Source organism: Leptodactylus fuscus, chromosome 9, assembly GCF_031893055.1.
Source record: "Leptodactylus fuscus isolate aLepFus1 chromosome 9, aLepFus1.hap2, whole genome shotgun sequence".
Lineage (NCBI taxonomy): Eukaryota > Metazoa > Chordata > Amphibia > Anura > Leptodactylidae > Leptodactylus > Leptodactylus fuscus.
Genome location: NC_134273.1, coordinates 87,573,108 through 87,591,158, shown reverse-complemented (window position 1 = coordinate 87,591,158; position 18,051 = coordinate 87,573,108). Strand labels below are relative to the sequence as shown.

Here is an 18,051-nt window from a genome sequence, read left to right as displayed (position 1 = left end):
TACAGAGATAATACACACAGTGATGTCACAGTACAGAGATAATACACACAGTGATGTCACAGTACAGAGATAATACACACAGTGATGTCACAGTACAGGATAATACACACAGTGATGTCACAGTACAGGATAATACACACAGTGATGTCACAGTACAGAGATAATACACACAGTGATGTCACAGTACAGGATAATACACACAGTGATGTCACAGTACAGAGATAATACACACAGTGATGTCACAGTACAGAGATAATACACACAGTGATGTCACAGTACAGGATAATACACACAGTGATGTCACAGTACAGGGATAATACACACAGTGATGTCACAGTACAGGATAATACACACAGTGATGTCACAGTACAGGGATAATACACACAGTGATGCCACAGTATATGGGGGTAGGTAACAGTATCTGGGAATCCCCGGTGACACCTTCTGTATTAGTGATGGATTTCACCATGTAAAAGTGATTAACCTGTTATCTGTAGTCTGTGGGGTAAGGGGATGGGGGATGGGGGATGGGTGGGGGATATTAGTTCGGCCATGTCTGATTCTTCTCGATACGACTTTGGCCCCATTTCCCCAGATAGTTTGGGCTGTGACGCTCCCATAGTAATATACTGACTGTGTTACAGGAATTGGGGTGATAACTGCGGCTACTGTGTATGTGAGACGTTACAGCTGAGCCCCCCCACCCCCCCCCCACCCCTCATCTATTATGTGTATTTGGTGTGGGGGCCGCTTGTCCTGGATTGATCCAAGATTACTTTAAGCTGAGATGTAGCATGTGCCCAGATATGACAGCGAGTCTCTCCAGCTATGTCAGGCAGCTGTTGTCAGGACCGGCTCACATGTCAGGAGCCAACAGCGGCAGCAAAGCTTATCCAGTCCACATACTGTCACCGGCCATAGAGTAACCTGGGTATAAGTCATCATGGCTGAGGAACAATCTTACTATGAAGACAAGATCTCTAAAGACATCCTAACCAAGGAGATCGACCTGGTGGACAGAGACCCGAAGAAGATCAACGAGGACGTGGTCAAGGTTTGTTCCATTTATCTCATATGTCTCTCACTATGGGTGCAAAGGGCAGAGTGACCCGGGCGTAGCTATAGGTGGTGCAGAGGAAGCAATTACTATGGGGGCCCAAAGACCTGTCTGCAACAGAAGAAGGCGCCAGTATTATACACAGCACATGGTAATCCGGGGCCAAATAACAGATTTTGCATTGAGGTCCAGGAGCTTCATGTTACACCAGCCTGGAGAGCCGAGGACTGACCCCTGAGCCCGGTGGCGTAACTAGGAATGGCGGAGCCCCGTGGTGAACTGTTGACATATCCCCCCCCCCCCGATCGACACCGAAACCAAAGACCTCAACTGACCCCCTCCTACGCGATTCCTGCATGGTCTATTATGCCCCATAGTGGCCCCTACACAGTATTATCCCCCATAGTGGCCCCTGCACACAGTATTATGTCCCATAGTGGCCCCTGCACACAGTATTATGTCCCATAGTGTCCCCTGCACACAGTATTATGTCCCATAGTGGCCCCTGCACACAGTATTATGCCCCATAGTGGCCCCTACACAGTATTATCCCCCATAGTGGCCCCTGTACACAGTATTATGTCCCATAGTGGCCCCTGCACACAGTATTATGTCCCATAGTGGCCCCTGCACACAGTATTATGTCCCATAGTGGTTCCTGCACACAGTATTATGTCCCATAGTGGCCCCTGCACACAGTATTATGCCCCATAGTGGCCCCTACACAGTATTATCCCCCATAGTGGCCCCTGCACACAGTATTATCCCCCATAGTGGCCCCTGCACACAGTATTATGCCCCATAGTGGCCCCTACACAGTATTATCCCCCATAGTGGCCCCTGCACACAGTATTATGTCCCATAGTGGCCCCTTTTCAGACCCCAGAGTATAGTAATCGGAGACCGAGAGGGATACAAACATAAAAAGCAATGTTACTTACCTATCTCCAGCTCCGCTGCAGTCCTCGGTGGCGGAGCAGAGCAGGGGTCCCCGCTACGACAGCCATATGTTATATTAGGACAGGGGTCCTTGCTGTCACAGCCATACGTACTATTAGGATATATGAACAGGATTTATGTAAATAGAAACAATGTTTATCCTGACAAATGTGTGTTGTTACTGCGCTTGATACAATGTATCTACAGACCAAGCCTGGTGACCATTAGGTAGCAGCACTGTAATTCCGCTGCTTTTAGGTATGTGCATGAACCACCATAGTGAGAAGCATCGCTGGCCCTGCAGGGAACAAGGGGTTAACTAGTTACCTGCGAGCAGAGCTTCAAAGAGAACTGGGGGAAGTTTCTAAACCTGTGGCCTCTTTCATGTCACCCGAATAACTTACCATACTGTTTGATGGTAGAAGTTGTAGATCGGGGGGTCTGAGCCGAGCACCAGAACAGGGGTCCCTTGTGAATAGAGCCGTGGTCACACAGGAGCAGTACTGCTGCATTTACCTCTATGGGACTGGCAGGGATGGAGCGCTGGGCTCTTTTGAAGTGTCATAGATATTAGAGAAGTTAGAAATCACTGGTCACTTGACCTGTTTGCAGCTCAGTCCCATTCAAGTGATTGTGGCTGATCTGCAATACCAAGCACAGCCACTATACAATGTACGGCGCTGTGCTAGATAAGTCCTGAAGAGGCCGCAACACTCGCCCAAACACTGCGGCCTCTTCAAACATTGGATTGTCTGGGTTCGGGGGGCTGAACCTCCCATAAATGTGCTTTAGATGATCCATCCTATGGATAGGTCACAAATTATTATACCTGGAGGACTCCTTTAACGTCATGGCTGCCAACTTGTGCATTCAGATGGGGGTGCAAGGGATGTCAGCTCTTGTGATCGGTGGTAGTTGGACCCCACCATCTACAGCAGCCCCCGCTCATGGATAGACGATACTTTGTCTTTGTGAGATCTCTGCTTGCTGTCAGTGAGTGGGATCCTTCTCTCTTACATTCCCTTGTGGGTTTTCCATGGATTTTGTCTTGTTTTGCAGCAGTTGCACTTGTTGGTATGGGGCAGGTGATGAGGGGCAGGTAATGGCGGGCAGGTGATGGGGGGCAGGTGATGAGGGGCAGGTGATGAGGGGCAGGTAATGGCGGGCAGGTGATGGGGGGCAGGTGATGGGGGGCATGCGATGGGGGGCATGCCCTGTCCATGTGACCTGCGGTGTCTACAATTCACCTGTCTGTTTCCCTTTTTCCGCAGTTGGACTTTGAAGACGTGATCGCGGAGCCGTACGGGACTCACAGCTTTGACGGTGTGTGGAAAGCCAGTTACACCACCTTCACAGTCACCAAGTACTGGTGTTACCGGCTGCTCTCCGGCCTCATCGGCATCCCGCTCTCTGTCCTCTGGGGTGTCCTCTTCGCCCTCATCTCCTTCTGTCACATCTGGACGGTGGTTCCCTGTGTGAAGAGCTACCTCATAGAGATCCAGTGCGCTGGCCGGACATTCGCCCTCTGCGTCCACACCTTCTGTGACCCCCTGTTTGAGGCCATCGGGAAAGTTTTCAGTGCTGTCAAAGTAACTCTGCAAAAACAGGGGTGAGGGCCCCCCGGGATGTCACACCACAGCCACCCCCCGGATGTCAGGAACTCTGACCCCAACACATCACCCCCCGCCCCCCCGCACTGCAGTGGAACATTCTCATTTTAGAACGATTTTTATGTCTTTCCATTTCATCCATTATCTGTTCACTTTCTTTTGCTTCAACCAGTTATAATGGAACAATCAGCAGCATCGCTGTCACTGCTGTCATGTCTGTCTGTGCTGTCACCTCTGTCACTGCTGTCACCTCTGTCACTTATGTCACTGCTGTCACTATTAGTCATTGCTGTCACTTCTGTCTCCGCTGTCACTTCTGTCTCCGCTGTCACTATTAGTCATTGCTGTCACTATTAGTCATTGCTGTCACTTCTGTCTCCGCTGTCACTTCTGTCTCCGCTGTCACTATTAGTCATTGCTGTCACTATTAGTCATTGCTGTCACTATTAGTCATTGCTGTTACTTCTGTCTCCGCTGTCACTATTAGTCATTGCTGTCACTATTAGTCACTGCTGTCACTATTAGTCATTGCTGTCACTTCTGTCACTTCTGTCTCTGCTGTCACTTCTGTCACTATTAGTCACTGCTGTCACTTCTGTCACTTCTGTCTCCGCTGTCACTATTAGTCTCCACTGTCACTGCTGTCACTATTAGTCATTGCTGTCACTATTAGTCATTGCTGTCACTTCTGTCACTATTAGTCACTGCTGTCACTTCTGTCACTTCTGTCTCCGCTGTCACTATTAGTCTCCACTGTCACTGCTGTCACTATTAGTTATTGCTATCACTTCTGTCTCCGCTGTCACTATTAGTCTCCGCTGTCACTTCTGTCACTATTAGTCATTGCTGTCACTTCTGTCACTCTTGTACCTTTCCGTTACATAGCAGTAAGTTCTTCAGTTTTCTATAAATGAAGATGATCATTTTCATTGATGTTTTGGGTCCGTTGATGTTTCCACCTTTACAGCTTTGTCTGGACTGGAAACAACTGTAACAAACCCTCAGCTATGAGACGTCTCAGGCCTGGGGAGGTTTTCTGAGCCTCTGGACATATAAGATTGTTCCCATTCCCCCCCAGAGAGCCGGACATACCTGAGGCCGCAGATCTTGTTTTGTGGACAGGATGAGCCGCACTCGTGTGTAAGGTGCGAGGTGTAACTGCACAGAAAGGGTTAACAGGCGACGCTGCGTAATATATATACTACACTATATATGTATATCTGACACCACGAACCTACTTGTTGATGGTTTCCATGCTGCAATAGCTGATCCTATGCTTTTCTTATATCAGACTGACTGTCCAGGCCCCCCCGCCCATCCCCCCTGTGCCCGGTGATATTGGGGTATCATATAGAGATGTATCTAAGCACCAGGTCTCCATGTCATCTATAAATCAGAGACATGTGGATGGCGGTGTCAGTAATGATGAGCAGACACGGGGCGGGGGGGCTTATAGCCTCGGTCCTTATAGCCCACCCATAGGGGGAGATTCATGAGGTGTAAATCCGATCCTGCTGCGGCGGGGCCCCACTGACGTCAGTCGCTGCCCCGTGTCCTCCGCCGCTGGAGTCTCAGTCTATCAATCTTCTGTCGTGTTATAATCTAATACCATATGATCTGTATCTGAGGCCGCTGGATATATATCTATATCCAGTCTATATATCTTCTGTCGTGTTATAATCTAATACCATATGATCTGTATCTGACGCCGCTGGATATATATCTATATCCCGTCTATATATCTTCTGTCGTGTTATAATCTAATACCATATGATCTGTATCTGACGCCGCTGGATATATATCTATATCCAGTCTATATATCTTCTGTCGTGTTATAATCTAATACCATATGATCTGTATCTGAGGCCGCTGGATATATATCTATATCCCGTCTATATATCTTCTGTCGTGTTATAATCTAATACCATATGATCTGTATCTGAGGCCGCTGGATATATATCTATATCCAGTCTATATATCTTCTGTCGTGTTATAATCTAATACCATATGATCTGTATCTGAGGCCGCTGGATATATATCTATATCCAGTCTATATATCTTCTGTCGTGTTATAATCTAATACCATATGATCTGTATCTGACGCCGCTGGATATATATCTATATCCAGTCTATATATCTTCTGTCGTGTTATAATCTAATACCATATGATCTGTATCTGAGGCCGCTGGATATATATCTATATCCCGTCTATATATCTTCTGTCGTGTTATAATCTAATACCATATGATCTGTATCTGAGGCCGCCGGCCTGCTTGTTGATGGTTTCCACAATATAATAGCTGCTTCTGTATTGGATAAGTCTATAGTAAAACCTCATCAGTGAATCCTGCAGAATGTGCAATATGGACGATACTAAGACGCTGGATTTTAGATTTGTAACCACAGCAACGATGTTATCGGGAGGCGTGGCTTCATCCCTGCGCCATTGCTGACGCGTTTTACTCCAATTATTAGTGACCTGACTCGGTGCTTTGTTCGCGTCTTCTCTTCTTCTCCCGTGAACTTCTCCTTCTATAACAGAAGATGCTTTATGTGAGACCCTCCCGCGGGCGCCGTCTCCGCCTGGGGATAATGAGACGAGGAGCGACGGAAGGAATAAAACTACTGCGTGTAAAGAATGTGCGAACAGAACCTGAGACGACGCAATATGGCTGACGGGTGGGGGATTCTAACAATACTCCTGACAGACTGAAGGAGCAGGGTCCCCACAGCAGCACAGAGGATTTCAGGAGAGGTGTGTGCCGCGACATGCCCATTAGGAAGCACAGGTGTAAGACACGTTCCCATACAAATAATCACTCGGAGCGTCTGGCGCTAAAGAACGCGGTTTATTAAAGATAAATCCGATCTCTCATCTCTTATGTACAAGACAGAAAATAAAACTCTCAGAATAAATCCGGGATCTGACAGGACAAACGTCTTATAAAAAATATCATATACCAAGGTGCGCTGATTCTGAAAACCGCCAAGCTCCGCCTCCAGCGCTTTGGTCGCTGACCAATAAATTATCGGTTCAGTTTTGGTTTTGTTAAATCGGTCGCAGCTCCTGACGGTGGCGGCCATTGTGCAAGCTAAATACAGTTCACAAATTTACAAGTAACGTGAGTGTGGTCGGTAGCCCTGTGCGGAATAATGGGACAAAATGGCCGCCCCCGAGGTGCGTAAGCGTACATTCAACCGAGCCACGGTCACAGCAGGTCAATAAACTTTGAGAAGATTTCCCTGGCACTGGAGGGGTTAAGAGGAGACGGATATTCCAACCCCGTCCCGAGCGCTCGAAACGCAATACACAGATATAGATTGTATATACAGACACGTACATAGAGAAGAATAGTCCAGGAAAAACAGAACTTGTGTAGCACAAAGCGACAGCGCGGCGATGGGGACGCCATGACATCGGCGGTCTGTGAAACCAATCAGATTACAGCCATTGCAGGTAGAAAATAAAACCTGAAACCTGATTGGTTGTTTCATTCCTGAGGGCCTATCAAATCTGAGGCGTTGTCCATAGCGACCAATCAGATTTCAGCTGTTTTAAGGATTGGTTGGAATGTAAAGGCAGCGACCTGATTGGTTGCTAGGGGCGACAGCTTATCTTGTTCTCCGACCTATGAAAACAATGGCGCTGCCTGTGACAACCAATCAGAGTTCAGCTCTTAGATTTGTCCCAGGTACAAAATGAAAGCTGAGACCTGATAGGTTGCCAAGGGATACTGCACGGGGTGCTGCCCATAACAGCCAATCAGATGTCAGCTCTTAGATTTGTCACTGCAATGTAGGAAATGAAAGCTGAGACTTGATTGGTTGCCAAGAGATACTGCACTGGGTGCTGCCCATAGCAACCAATCAGAGTTCAGCTTTCATTCTTCTTGTGTTGGTTGCTATGGGCGCTATAACCTGACTGGATTAACCCTTTCAGTTGTGTCGGCGGCGTCCCCACTCACAATACAATAATACGCCAGTGTCGCTGTGTCCTGCAGACAAATTCTGGAGTTTTTATACAAAAATTATACTTTTATAGTTTTACAGATTTTTTACTCCGTGATTTCCGACAAGCTGTGTGAAAAGCGATAATAAAGACGTCCCGTCGAGAGCGCCGCGGCCAACAACGCTTCTCACGGCAGTCGTGATTCTCAGGGGACGCCCACGAAGAAAGACTTGTCCATTTACCCGCTACCATGTCAGACTTAAAGGGGAATCCCACTTTGGTTATGTTCACCCTTCAGGAAACCAAGGAGGATTGTCGCGTCTTGTGTAAATAAAGCTTCTTAGAGTGAAAATGTCTGGCCCTTCTCACACCATCTGCGGCAGATTTACAAAAACGGCGACTTATACACCAGTCTGAAGCAAAGGTCAGGTGGTGTAAAGTGCGCCAAACTTATTACAAGGTGCAACTTCTATCAGCCTGTGCACCGGAAAAAGCAAAACGACACCGGTGCGATCGGGCACATGGATTCGCACTAGAATTTCACCGGTTTACATGATTGTTATTATAATTTGTCAGCCCCGCCCTTGTTATTATAATTTGTCCGCCCCGCCCCCGCACTGCTCATTTTTTTGCATTTTTTTTAATCCTTAGGTTAGGGAATAACTGTCTGACCATTGGAGGGTCGACCGCTGGGCCCCCAGGGACCACAAGGACAGGGGCCCACGTACGCCTGTTACCTCTTCATTAGCGTCTATGGGCCTGCCAGGGATGGGGCGGGGGACGGGCCTGTCGCCATTCTCCTGAGCATTGGGCACCTTCCGCTATTTCCTAGCCCCTTATTAGGCACTTTTTTCCTAGTGTGAATTAGGGCACTTATTTAAGGTGCGGAGGGGGTGCAGCCTGTGGTCCTTACAGATCAGCAGCACCAAGACGCCGCCGACTCGCCAAGGACCCAGCCCAAACCGCCTCCTATCTAAGAAACATCCCAGCTCTATTCCCTCTGTGACCAATGTGGAGGAAATCAATTTAGTAAGTGCCGTTATGGGGATCCCCATGACACCCCTAGGTCTCGGCGGACCAGTCTAATCACAATATGGCCGCCCACCACTACCGAGCACGTGCCCTCCATATGTATCGTCCCTACAGGCTCAGTGTAGGATTCAGCTTATTCTGTCAGTCTCAGTCCTTCCCCTGATTTTAGGCCAGTGTCCACCATAGGTTCCCGGGGTCTTCCCGGGGCCACATCCGTGTTCTTGGGCCGTTCACGCTGTGGATGGTTGTGTGATACTCTTCTGGCTTGAACTCTTGCGGCTCAGCACAAAGGTGGAGGAATTGCTCTTCCTGCTGGCGCTCAGGTCGCTGCCCTGCTGCCGCGACTTCAGGTATCGGGCGGAGCAGCACAGGAAGCTTTGGAGGAGGTCGTGGAAGAGGTGACCGGTGAAGAGCATGTAGATCCAGGGGTTACAGCAGCTGTTCAGGCTCCCCAGGAGCATGGCGATGATGAAGAGCGAGGCTGCGGGGAGAGGAAGGCCACATGTGAATAAAGAGACCCATGTAATATAGGCTGGTAATAAACATACAGATGTAGCAGAGCCGAGGCTGTCATTCAGTGACATATATGCATGTAATATAGGCTGGTATACACATACAGATGTAGCAGAGCCGAGGCTGTCATTCAGTGCAACTAATATACATGTAATATAGGCTGGTATACACATACAGATGTAGCAGAGCCGGGGCTGTCATTCAGTGACATATATGCATGTAATATAGGCTGGTATACACGTACAGATGTAGCAGAGCTGAGGCTGTCATTCAGTGACGTATATGCATGTAATATAGGCTGGTATACACATACAGATGTAGCAGAGCCGGGGCTGTCATTCAGTGACGTATATGCATGTAATATAGGCTGGTATACATGTACAGATGTAGCAGAGCCGGGGCTGTCATTCAGTGATGTATATGCATGTAATATAGGCTGGTAATAAACATACAGATGTAGCAGAGCCGGGGCTGTCATTCAGTGACGTATATGCATGTAATATAGGCTGGTATACACATACAGATGTAGCAGAGCCGAGGCTGTCATTCAGTGACATATATGCATGTAATATAGGCTGGTATACACGTACAGATGTAGCAGAGCCGAGGCTGTCATTCAGTGACGTATATGCATGTAATATAGGCTGGTATACACATACAGATGTAGCAGAGCCGGGGCTGTCATTCAGTGATGTATATGCATGTAATATAGGCTGGTATACACGTACAGATGTAGCAGAGCCGGGGCTGTCATTCAGTGACGTATATGCATGTAATATAGGCTGGTATACACGTACAGATGTAGCAGAGCCGGGGCTGTCATTCAGTGATGTATATGCATGTAATATAGGCTGGTATACACATACAGATGTAGCAGAGCCGGGGCTGTCATTCAGTGACATATATGCATGTAATATAGGCTGGTATACATGTACAGATGTAGCAGAGCCGGGGCTGTCATTCAGTGACGTATATGCATGTAATATAGGCTGGTATACACATACAGATGTAGCAGAGCCGGGGCTGTCATTCAGTGATGTATATGCATGTAATATAGGCTGGTATACACATACAGATGTAGCAGAGCCGGGGCTGTCATTCAGTGACATATATGCATGTAATATAGGCTGGTATACACATACAGATGTAGCAGAGCCGGGGCTGTCATTCAGTGATGTATATGCATGTAATATAGGCTGGTATACATGTACAGATGTAGCAGAGCCGGGGCTGTCATTCAGTGACGTATATGCATGTAATATAGGCTGGTATACACATACAGATGTAGCAGAGCCGGGGCTGTCATTCAGTGACGTATATGCATGTAATATAGGCTGGTATACACATACAGATGTAGCAGAGCCGAGGCTGTCATTCAGTGCAACTAATATACATGTAATATAGGCTGGTATACACATACAGATGTAGCAGAGCCGGGGCTGTCATTCAGTGACATATATGCATGTAATATAGGCTGGTATACACGTACAGATGTAGCAGAGCCGGGGCTGTCATTCAGTGATGTATATGCATGTAATATAGGCTGGTATACACATACAGATGTAGCAGAGCCGGGGCTGTCATTCAGTGATGTATATGCATGTAATATAGGCTGGTATACATGTACAGATGTAGCAGAGCCGGGGCTGTCATTCAGTGATGTATATGCATGTAATATAGGCTGGTATACACGTACAGATGTAGCAGAGCTGAGGCTGTCATTCAGTGACGTATATGCATGTAATATAGGCTGGTATACACATACAGATGTAGCAGAGCCGAGGCTGTCATTCAGTGACGTATATGCATGTAATATAGGCTGGTATACACATACAGATGTAGCAGAGCCGGGGCTGTCATTCAGTGACGTATATGCATGTAATATAGGCTGGTAATAAACATACAGATGTAGCAGAGCCGAGGCTGTCATTCAGTGACATATATGCATGTAATATAGGCTGGTATACACGTACAGATGTAGCAGAGCCGAGGCTGTCATTCAGTGACGTATATGCATGTAATATAGGCTGGTATACACATACAGATGTAGCAGAGCCGGGGCTGTCATTCAGTGATGTATATGCATGTAATATAGGCTGGTATACACGTACAGATGTAGCAGAGCCGGGGCTGTCATTCAGTGACGTATATGCATGTAATATAGGCTGGTATACACATACAGATGTAGCAGAGCCGGGGCTGTCATTCAGTGATGTATATGCATGTAATATAGGCTGGTATACATGTACAGATGTAGCAGAGCCGGGGCTGTCATTCAGTGACGTATATGCATGTAATATAGGCTGGTATACACATACAGATGTAGCAGAGCCGGGGCTGTCATTCAGTGACGTATATGCATGTAATATAGGCTGGTATACACATACAGATGTAGCAGAGCCGGGGCTGTCATTCAGTGATGTATATGCATGTAATATAGGCTGGTATACATGTACAGATGTAGCAGAGCCGGGGCTGTCATTCAGTGATGTATATGCATGTAATATAGGCTGGTATACACATACAGATGTAGCAGAGCCGAGGCTGTCATTCAGTGACATATATGCATGTAATATAGGCTGGTATACATGTACAGATGTAGCAGAGCTGAGGCTGTCATTCAGTGACGTATATGCATGTAATATAGGCTGGTATACATGTACAGATGTAGCAGAGCCGGGGCTGTCATTCAGTGATGTATATGCATGTAATATAGGCTGGTATACATGTACAGATGTAGCAGAGCCGGGGCTGTCATTCAGTGATGTATATGCATGTAATATAGGCTGGTATACATGTACAGATGTAGCAGAGCCGGGGCTGTCATTCAGTGACGTATATGCATGTAATATAGGCTGGTATACATGTACAGATGTAGCAGAGCCGAGGCTGTCATTCAGTGATGTATATGCATGTAATATAGGCTGGTATACATGTACAGATGTAGCAGAGCCGGGGCTGTCATTCAGTGACGTATATGCATGTAATATAGGCTGGTATACATGTACAGATGTAGCAGAGCCGGGGCTGTCATTCAGTGACGTATATGCATGTAATATAGGCTGGTATACACGTACAGATGTAGCAGAGCCGGGGCTGTCATTCAGTGATGTATATGCATGTAATATAGGCTGGTATACACGTACAGATGTAGCAGAGCTGGGGCTGTCATTCAGTGACATATATGCATGTAATATAGGCTGGTATACACATACAGATGTAGCAGAGCCGGGGCTGTCATTCAGTGACATATATGCATGTAATATAGGCTGGTATACATGTACAGATGTAGCAGAGCCGGGGCTGTCATTCAGTGACATATATGCATGTAATATAGGCTGGTATACATGTACAGATGTAGCAGAGCCGGGGCTGTCATTCAGTGACGTATATGCATGTAATATAGGCTGGTATACACATACAGATGTAGCAGAGCTGGGGCTGTCATTCAGCAGGTCTCAGGATGGATGCATTATAATATATATAGTGTGCAGTGATAGATAGGAGCGTGGGCAACGTGATCTACAAGGGACACAGCAAATCCACCCACCTCAATCTCCGTGGATGACTCATATCAGCGGATGAGTGGGTATTATCAGCCATGTCCTGGCTAACCCGGCATCTCCATGGTGACTACATGCCATCACAGCGCTAACAGCTGCCTGGCACCGCCACAACTGCGACTACCATGTGCAATAGTGATTGTGTCTGGTGTGTGGGCTGGACTATATGTGTCTGGATTACTAGTGACATTTATATGCATGCTGCTCTGGAGTACTCAATGCAGCAGCACAGACCCCATGACCGTGACTCTTTCTTGTACGACCTCCTGGATGTGATGGGACAATTGGTACGTACAGTATGTCTACGGCACCGTAATAATACATTCAATGAGACTAGACATGTAAAGAGGTGAGGAGTGGTGGAAAACTAAGTATGGCACAAGGTGGGCACTCGGTGTGGGCACTGCTGCCTTCTATATCAGACTATTGGAGTGACATATGGCTCTGTGGATGGGCACAATCTGTGCACTGTATATAGTAAATGGATAATGTATGGCAGTATTTATATGGCACTATGCCAGTATATTCATATATAGGTGTTCAGACTTGGCAAAGATTTCATAAACTTTCCTATTCTTCAGGGTTTGCAAAAATCCAGGTACCGGTGCTAAAACAAGTCTTGAACAGAACTGAATTTCAGTTGCAAACATCTCTGCAACAAACCTGCCATATCTGAATATACCATTACTGTCCTTTCCGCAAACACTTGGGACACAATAGATGTTGCAGACATATCAGATACACATCAGATCCCGAAAGCAGAGACATCATCAGTCTCAAGGAGAAATTACTACAGTCTGACAGTCTATAGGCACAAACAGGGGCTGCAGTACCTGTGCTGGCCTATAGGGGGCAGTGTTACACCTTACAAGCACAGCTGGCTCTATTCAGGGACATAAAAATAATCTGCCTAATAAAAAATATAATCATGTGAGTGGGCCGCTAAAAAGGCTGACGTGCCGGAAATACGGAAGCCATCAAAACATCCCAATATAATAGTCACAACCAATCGCTGGCGAGACACAGAGCGCAATCTGCAAAAACCGCTCTCCGTAATGAGAGGTCATGCTCATGTTTATATAAGTGTGACATCTACAGGAACCTACAGCAGCTCAGAGGTCTGTAAACCCCCCCATAAAAATATTGCGCTATAGGACGACTTTGCAGCCTGATATAGGATTCCATCGTGTAGTACAGGATTTACACACTATATATGGGATCTACACACTACGGTATACATGGGATCTATAGTGTCATAAGTCACCCTGCTTCCACCCTGCCATACACCATTCTCCCCCCCAGTAGGCAAAAGCAACTATGGGGCTCATTCTCTTCCTGCAGCAAAGTTGCATAGAGGCGCCCTGGCGAGATATCTGTGCTGCATTTTTCTCCTTAAACAAAAGAGGGCGACACTGAGTTACTGTACCATATATAGGAAACTAATCCTAAAAGAACACTTTGAGGGGCTGAATACTAAAAATATCTGGGGCTGATAACATAAAACAATACCTGGAGATGTCTGGAACATATGGGAAGGGAAAATGGCGCAAAGATAAGATGTGTGACAGGCGTCTCCAGGAAGGTGGGCCTAGCCAGGACTCTAAATAGCCCCTATATCCTGTCCCTCTGCACCCTGTATCTGTGCAGGTCCCAGTTCCCATGCAGGGCAGGGAGTATCCCAGTAAATCAGAGATAAGCGGCAAAGATAAGCAACCTGCGGCTGTACAACAAATCCCAGCTTGTTCTGAAGGCTGACGTACGTAGATCTGCAAGATAAAAGGGCTTTGCTATAAGACGGCACAATGCGCTATTGTCAGATCCTGCGACGTTAGAAGTCAGGTGAGTAAATATCAAGTGCAGGAGGCGGCGACTATAGACGTTCTTATGATCTAAATTAATAAAACAAAAATGTCTTAAGGGTATGTTCACACAGGGCGTAATCTGCAACGTGAAACATCCCTCACACGTTGGTGCAGGATATGTATGTTTTACACGTGGATTACACTGATTCGGTCCCTGTACCTGCACCAGACTGTGGCCCCATTACATGCTGACTGGACCAAGGACTAAAGTCTTGGGAAACTCTTTATACAAAGGTGGAACTAGGGCCCCGCTGCAAAATCTGTCATCTAGGGCCCCACTGCAAAATCTGTCATCCAGGGCCCCGCTGCAAATCTGTCATCTAGGGCCCCACTGCAAAATCTGTCATCCAGGGCCCCGCTGCAAAATCTGTCATCTAGGGCCCCACTGCAAAATCTGTCATCCAGGGCCCCGCTGCAAAATCTGTCATCTAGGGCCCCACTGCAAAATCTGTCATCCAGGGCCCCGCTGCAACTAGGGCCCCACTGCAAAATCTGTCATCTAGGGCCCCACTGCAAATCTGTCATCTAGGGCCCCACTGCAAAATCTGTCATCTAGGGCCCCACTGCAAAATCTGTCATCCAGGGCCCCGCTGCAACTAGGGCCCCACTGCAAAATCTGTCATCTAGGGCCCCACTGCAAATCTGTCATCTAGGGCCCCACTGCAAAATCTGTCATCTAGGGCCCCACTGCAAAATCTGTCATCCAGGGCCCCGCTGCAACTAGGGCCCCACTGCAAAATCTGTCATCTAGGGCCCCACTGCAAATCTGTCATCTAGGGCCCCACTGCAAAATCTGTCATCTAGGGCCCCACTGCAAAATCTGTCATCTAGGGCCCCACTGCAAATCTGTCATCTAGGGCCCCACTGCAAAATCTGTCATCTAGGGCCCCACTGCAAAATCTGTCATCTAGGGCCCCACTGCAAAATCTGTCATCCAGGGCCCCGCTGCAAATCTGTCATCTAGGGCCCCACTCCAAATCTGTCATCTAGGGCCCCACTGCAAATCTGTCATCTAGGGCCCCGCTGCAAATCTGTCATCTAGGGCCCCACTCCAAATCTGTCATCTAGGGCCCCACTGCAAATCTGTCATCTAGGGCCCCACTGCAAATCTGTCATCTAGGGCCCCACTGCAAATCTGTCATCTAGGGCCCCACTGCAAATCTGTCATCTAGGGCCCCGCTGCAAATCTGTCATCTAGGGCCCCACTGCAAATCTGTCATCCAGGGCCCCGCTGCAAATCTGTCATCTAGGGCCCCACTCCAAATCTGTCATCTAGGGCCCCACTGCAAATCTGTCATCTAGGGCCCCACTGCAAATCTGTCATCTAGGGCCCCACTGCAAAATCTGTCATCTAGGGCCCCACTGCAAAATCTGTCATCTAGGGCCCCGCTGCAAATCTGTCATCTAGGGCCCCACTCCAAATCTGTCATCTAGGGCCCCACTCCAAATCTGTCATCTAGGGCCCCACTGCAAAATCTGTCATCTAGGGCCCCGCTGCAAATCTGTCATCTAGGGCCCCGCTGCAAAATCTGTCATCTAGGGCTCCGCTCCAAATCTGTCATCTAGGGCCCCACTGCAAATCTGTCATCTAGGGCCCCCCTGCAAATCTGTCATCTAGGGCCCCACTGCAAAATCTGTCATCTAGGGCCCCACTGCAAATCTGTCATCTAGGGCCCCGCTGAAAAATCTGTCATCTAGGGCCCCGCTGCAAAATCTGTAATCTAGGGCCCCGCTCCAAATCTGTCATCTAGGGCCCCACTGCAAAATCTGTCATCTAGGGCCCCGCTGCAAAATCTGTCATCTAGGGCCCCACTGCAAATCTGTCATCTAGGGCCCCACTGCAAATATGTCATCTAGGGCCCCGCTGAAAAATCTGTCATCTAGGGCCCCACTTACCATGTGGCATGTAAAATGCTGCTGATATATTATGCTGTAATGTGACCTTTGAACCCCCTAAACCTTCAGGGTCCAGAAGCAGCTGCCACCTCCGGGCCCCTTATAGCTTGGACTTTAGGCCGGGGCCACATGGGCAGGTTAGTCGCTGCAGACTTGCTGAAAGATAAACAGCTGCGATCTATAGCAGCAGAATAAGGGTTGGAAGGTTTTAGACTGGTGAAGGTTACAGAGGAGGCTGAGCGTCGTCACATAAGACAAGCCGAAAGATTGATCCTTGTAGAATGAAACGTTCTACCACGTTATATTATTGTGGGCTCCAGTTCTCAGGATCTCCGCTTGCAAGCAGTGACTGTGGCCATTGACTGGAATCTCCTTGATCCTGTTCTGCTTACACAGGTGCTCGGCTTGTGACAAGACGCCTCAGACATTGTAACAAGCCGCACAGATGTGAAATTCCACAACATGGAGGATCCGGCGTCTTCAAGAAGAAAATTTATGTTGTGTTTATCCGGAACCTTTACATGATCCTGTGTGTTTAACCCAGTGATAATTGGGTGGGGGGCTCAGTCCTCAGTGACCTTGGCTTTAATTTGGGATATTTATGAGGAGTCTTTACATGAAGCTCCTGGATCCCAATGCAAAATCTGTAGCAGGCCCCCACTATAATGTATTGTTCATTGTACTGCTGGAAAGAGTCACTTTATGGGCCCCTAAGGCTCCAGGGACCAGCACAACTGCACCCCCTCATGTTACACCCCAGTTCTGGCTTTGCTGCTGTGCATGAAATGACTTCTGCTGAGACATTTATCAGGAGCAAATGCAGAAGATGTTCCAGATCAGGAGACACAAGGGCCGGTGGGGGCCGGTGGGACGTCTCGTCTTCTCGCCCCCAGATCTTGCGGTCATGCAGAGTCTTTGCCTTCACTCCATGTGCAGAAATCCAAGTCTGCTCTTTAATAGCAATGTCTTCCCTGCAGATGGACGTGATGTCTCCTCTGTGGCTTTACACATAACCCGGCAGCCTACTGACATTAAGTGATGGATGGCTTCATAGCTAATCCCAGCTCCATGGGCCGCAGCATCCATCATACAGGTGACATCTACAGAGGGACAGCGTGGACAAGATCTGGAACTTCTGCTGTCTGGGAGACTTCTGAGCAGAGCAGAATATGAGCAGGTGAGAGGTCAAAGAGGCTCCTGGAAAAATCTGCAACAGCCCCCCCATCTGCCAACACGTATATTATACTGGCCCTATTATTGTGGACCCTAAGAGCCCCGGAATGGGCCTGACTACAACGTTTGCACCCCAAAAGTTAATCTCTTGTTAAACACTTTGAAAACAATCCAGAAACTTTCCTGCTGAGACCTCGTATAAAACTTGTACCATTTTGTATTACACTCTAATCACATCCAAAGCTGCTACTTGGCCGGGGATTCTCCGCCTGAGGATTCCATTCGCCATGCCGCTTGGAGCAGCGCTTTTCTCTCCACATTTTTTCACCCTTTTCGGACAGTAACCGGGCGGACCCCATTATAGTCTATGGGGTCTGCGGGTTTCCACTTTTTTAAGCAGATTAGGTTTTCATTCAATGGGTCTGCTTGTGAAAACCCGAACGCAGATGTGAACTGG

General features: G+C 47.7%; 2 protein-coding genes across 2 annotated transcripts in view; one reads left to right on the top strand and one right to left on the bottom strand.

Moving 5' to 3' along the window:
- The first annotated feature begins 914 nt into the window (after positions 1-914).
- On the top strand, positions 915-5,531 carry CAV3 (caveolin 3). The gene is made up of 2 exons (XM_075287585.1): positions 915-1,054; positions 3,268-5,531. Exons 1-2 carry the CDS (start codon positions 944-946, stop codon positions 3,607-3,609), a joined length of 453 nt encoding a protein of 150 aa, XP_075143686.1. The 5' UTR covers positions 915-943; the 3' UTR covers positions 3,610-5,531.
- Positions 5,532-8,534: 3,003 nt separating this feature from the next.
- The window catches only part of OXTR (oxytocin receptor), a 34,692-nt gene continuing 25,175 nt past the window's right edge, over positions 8,535-18,051 (bottom strand). The window contains exon 2 of the mRNA XM_075286442.1: positions 8,535-9,068. Coding sequence (XP_075142543.1) covers positions 8,818-9,068 — 251 coding nt within the window. The 3' untranslated portion in view covers positions 8,535-8,817. The remainder of the gene's footprint in view (positions 9,069-18,051) is intronic.

Excerpts from the sequence above, each read along its gene's own strand:
- CAV3 (XM_075287585.1), top strand. The coding sequence starts at position 944 with ATGGCTGAGGAACAATCTTACTATGAAGACAAGATCTCTAAAGACATC. Across the intron at positions 1,055-3,267 it reads TCAACGAGGACGTGGTCAAG|TTGGACTTTGAAGACGTGAT; the intron begins GTTTGTTCCATT and ends CTTTTTCCGCAG.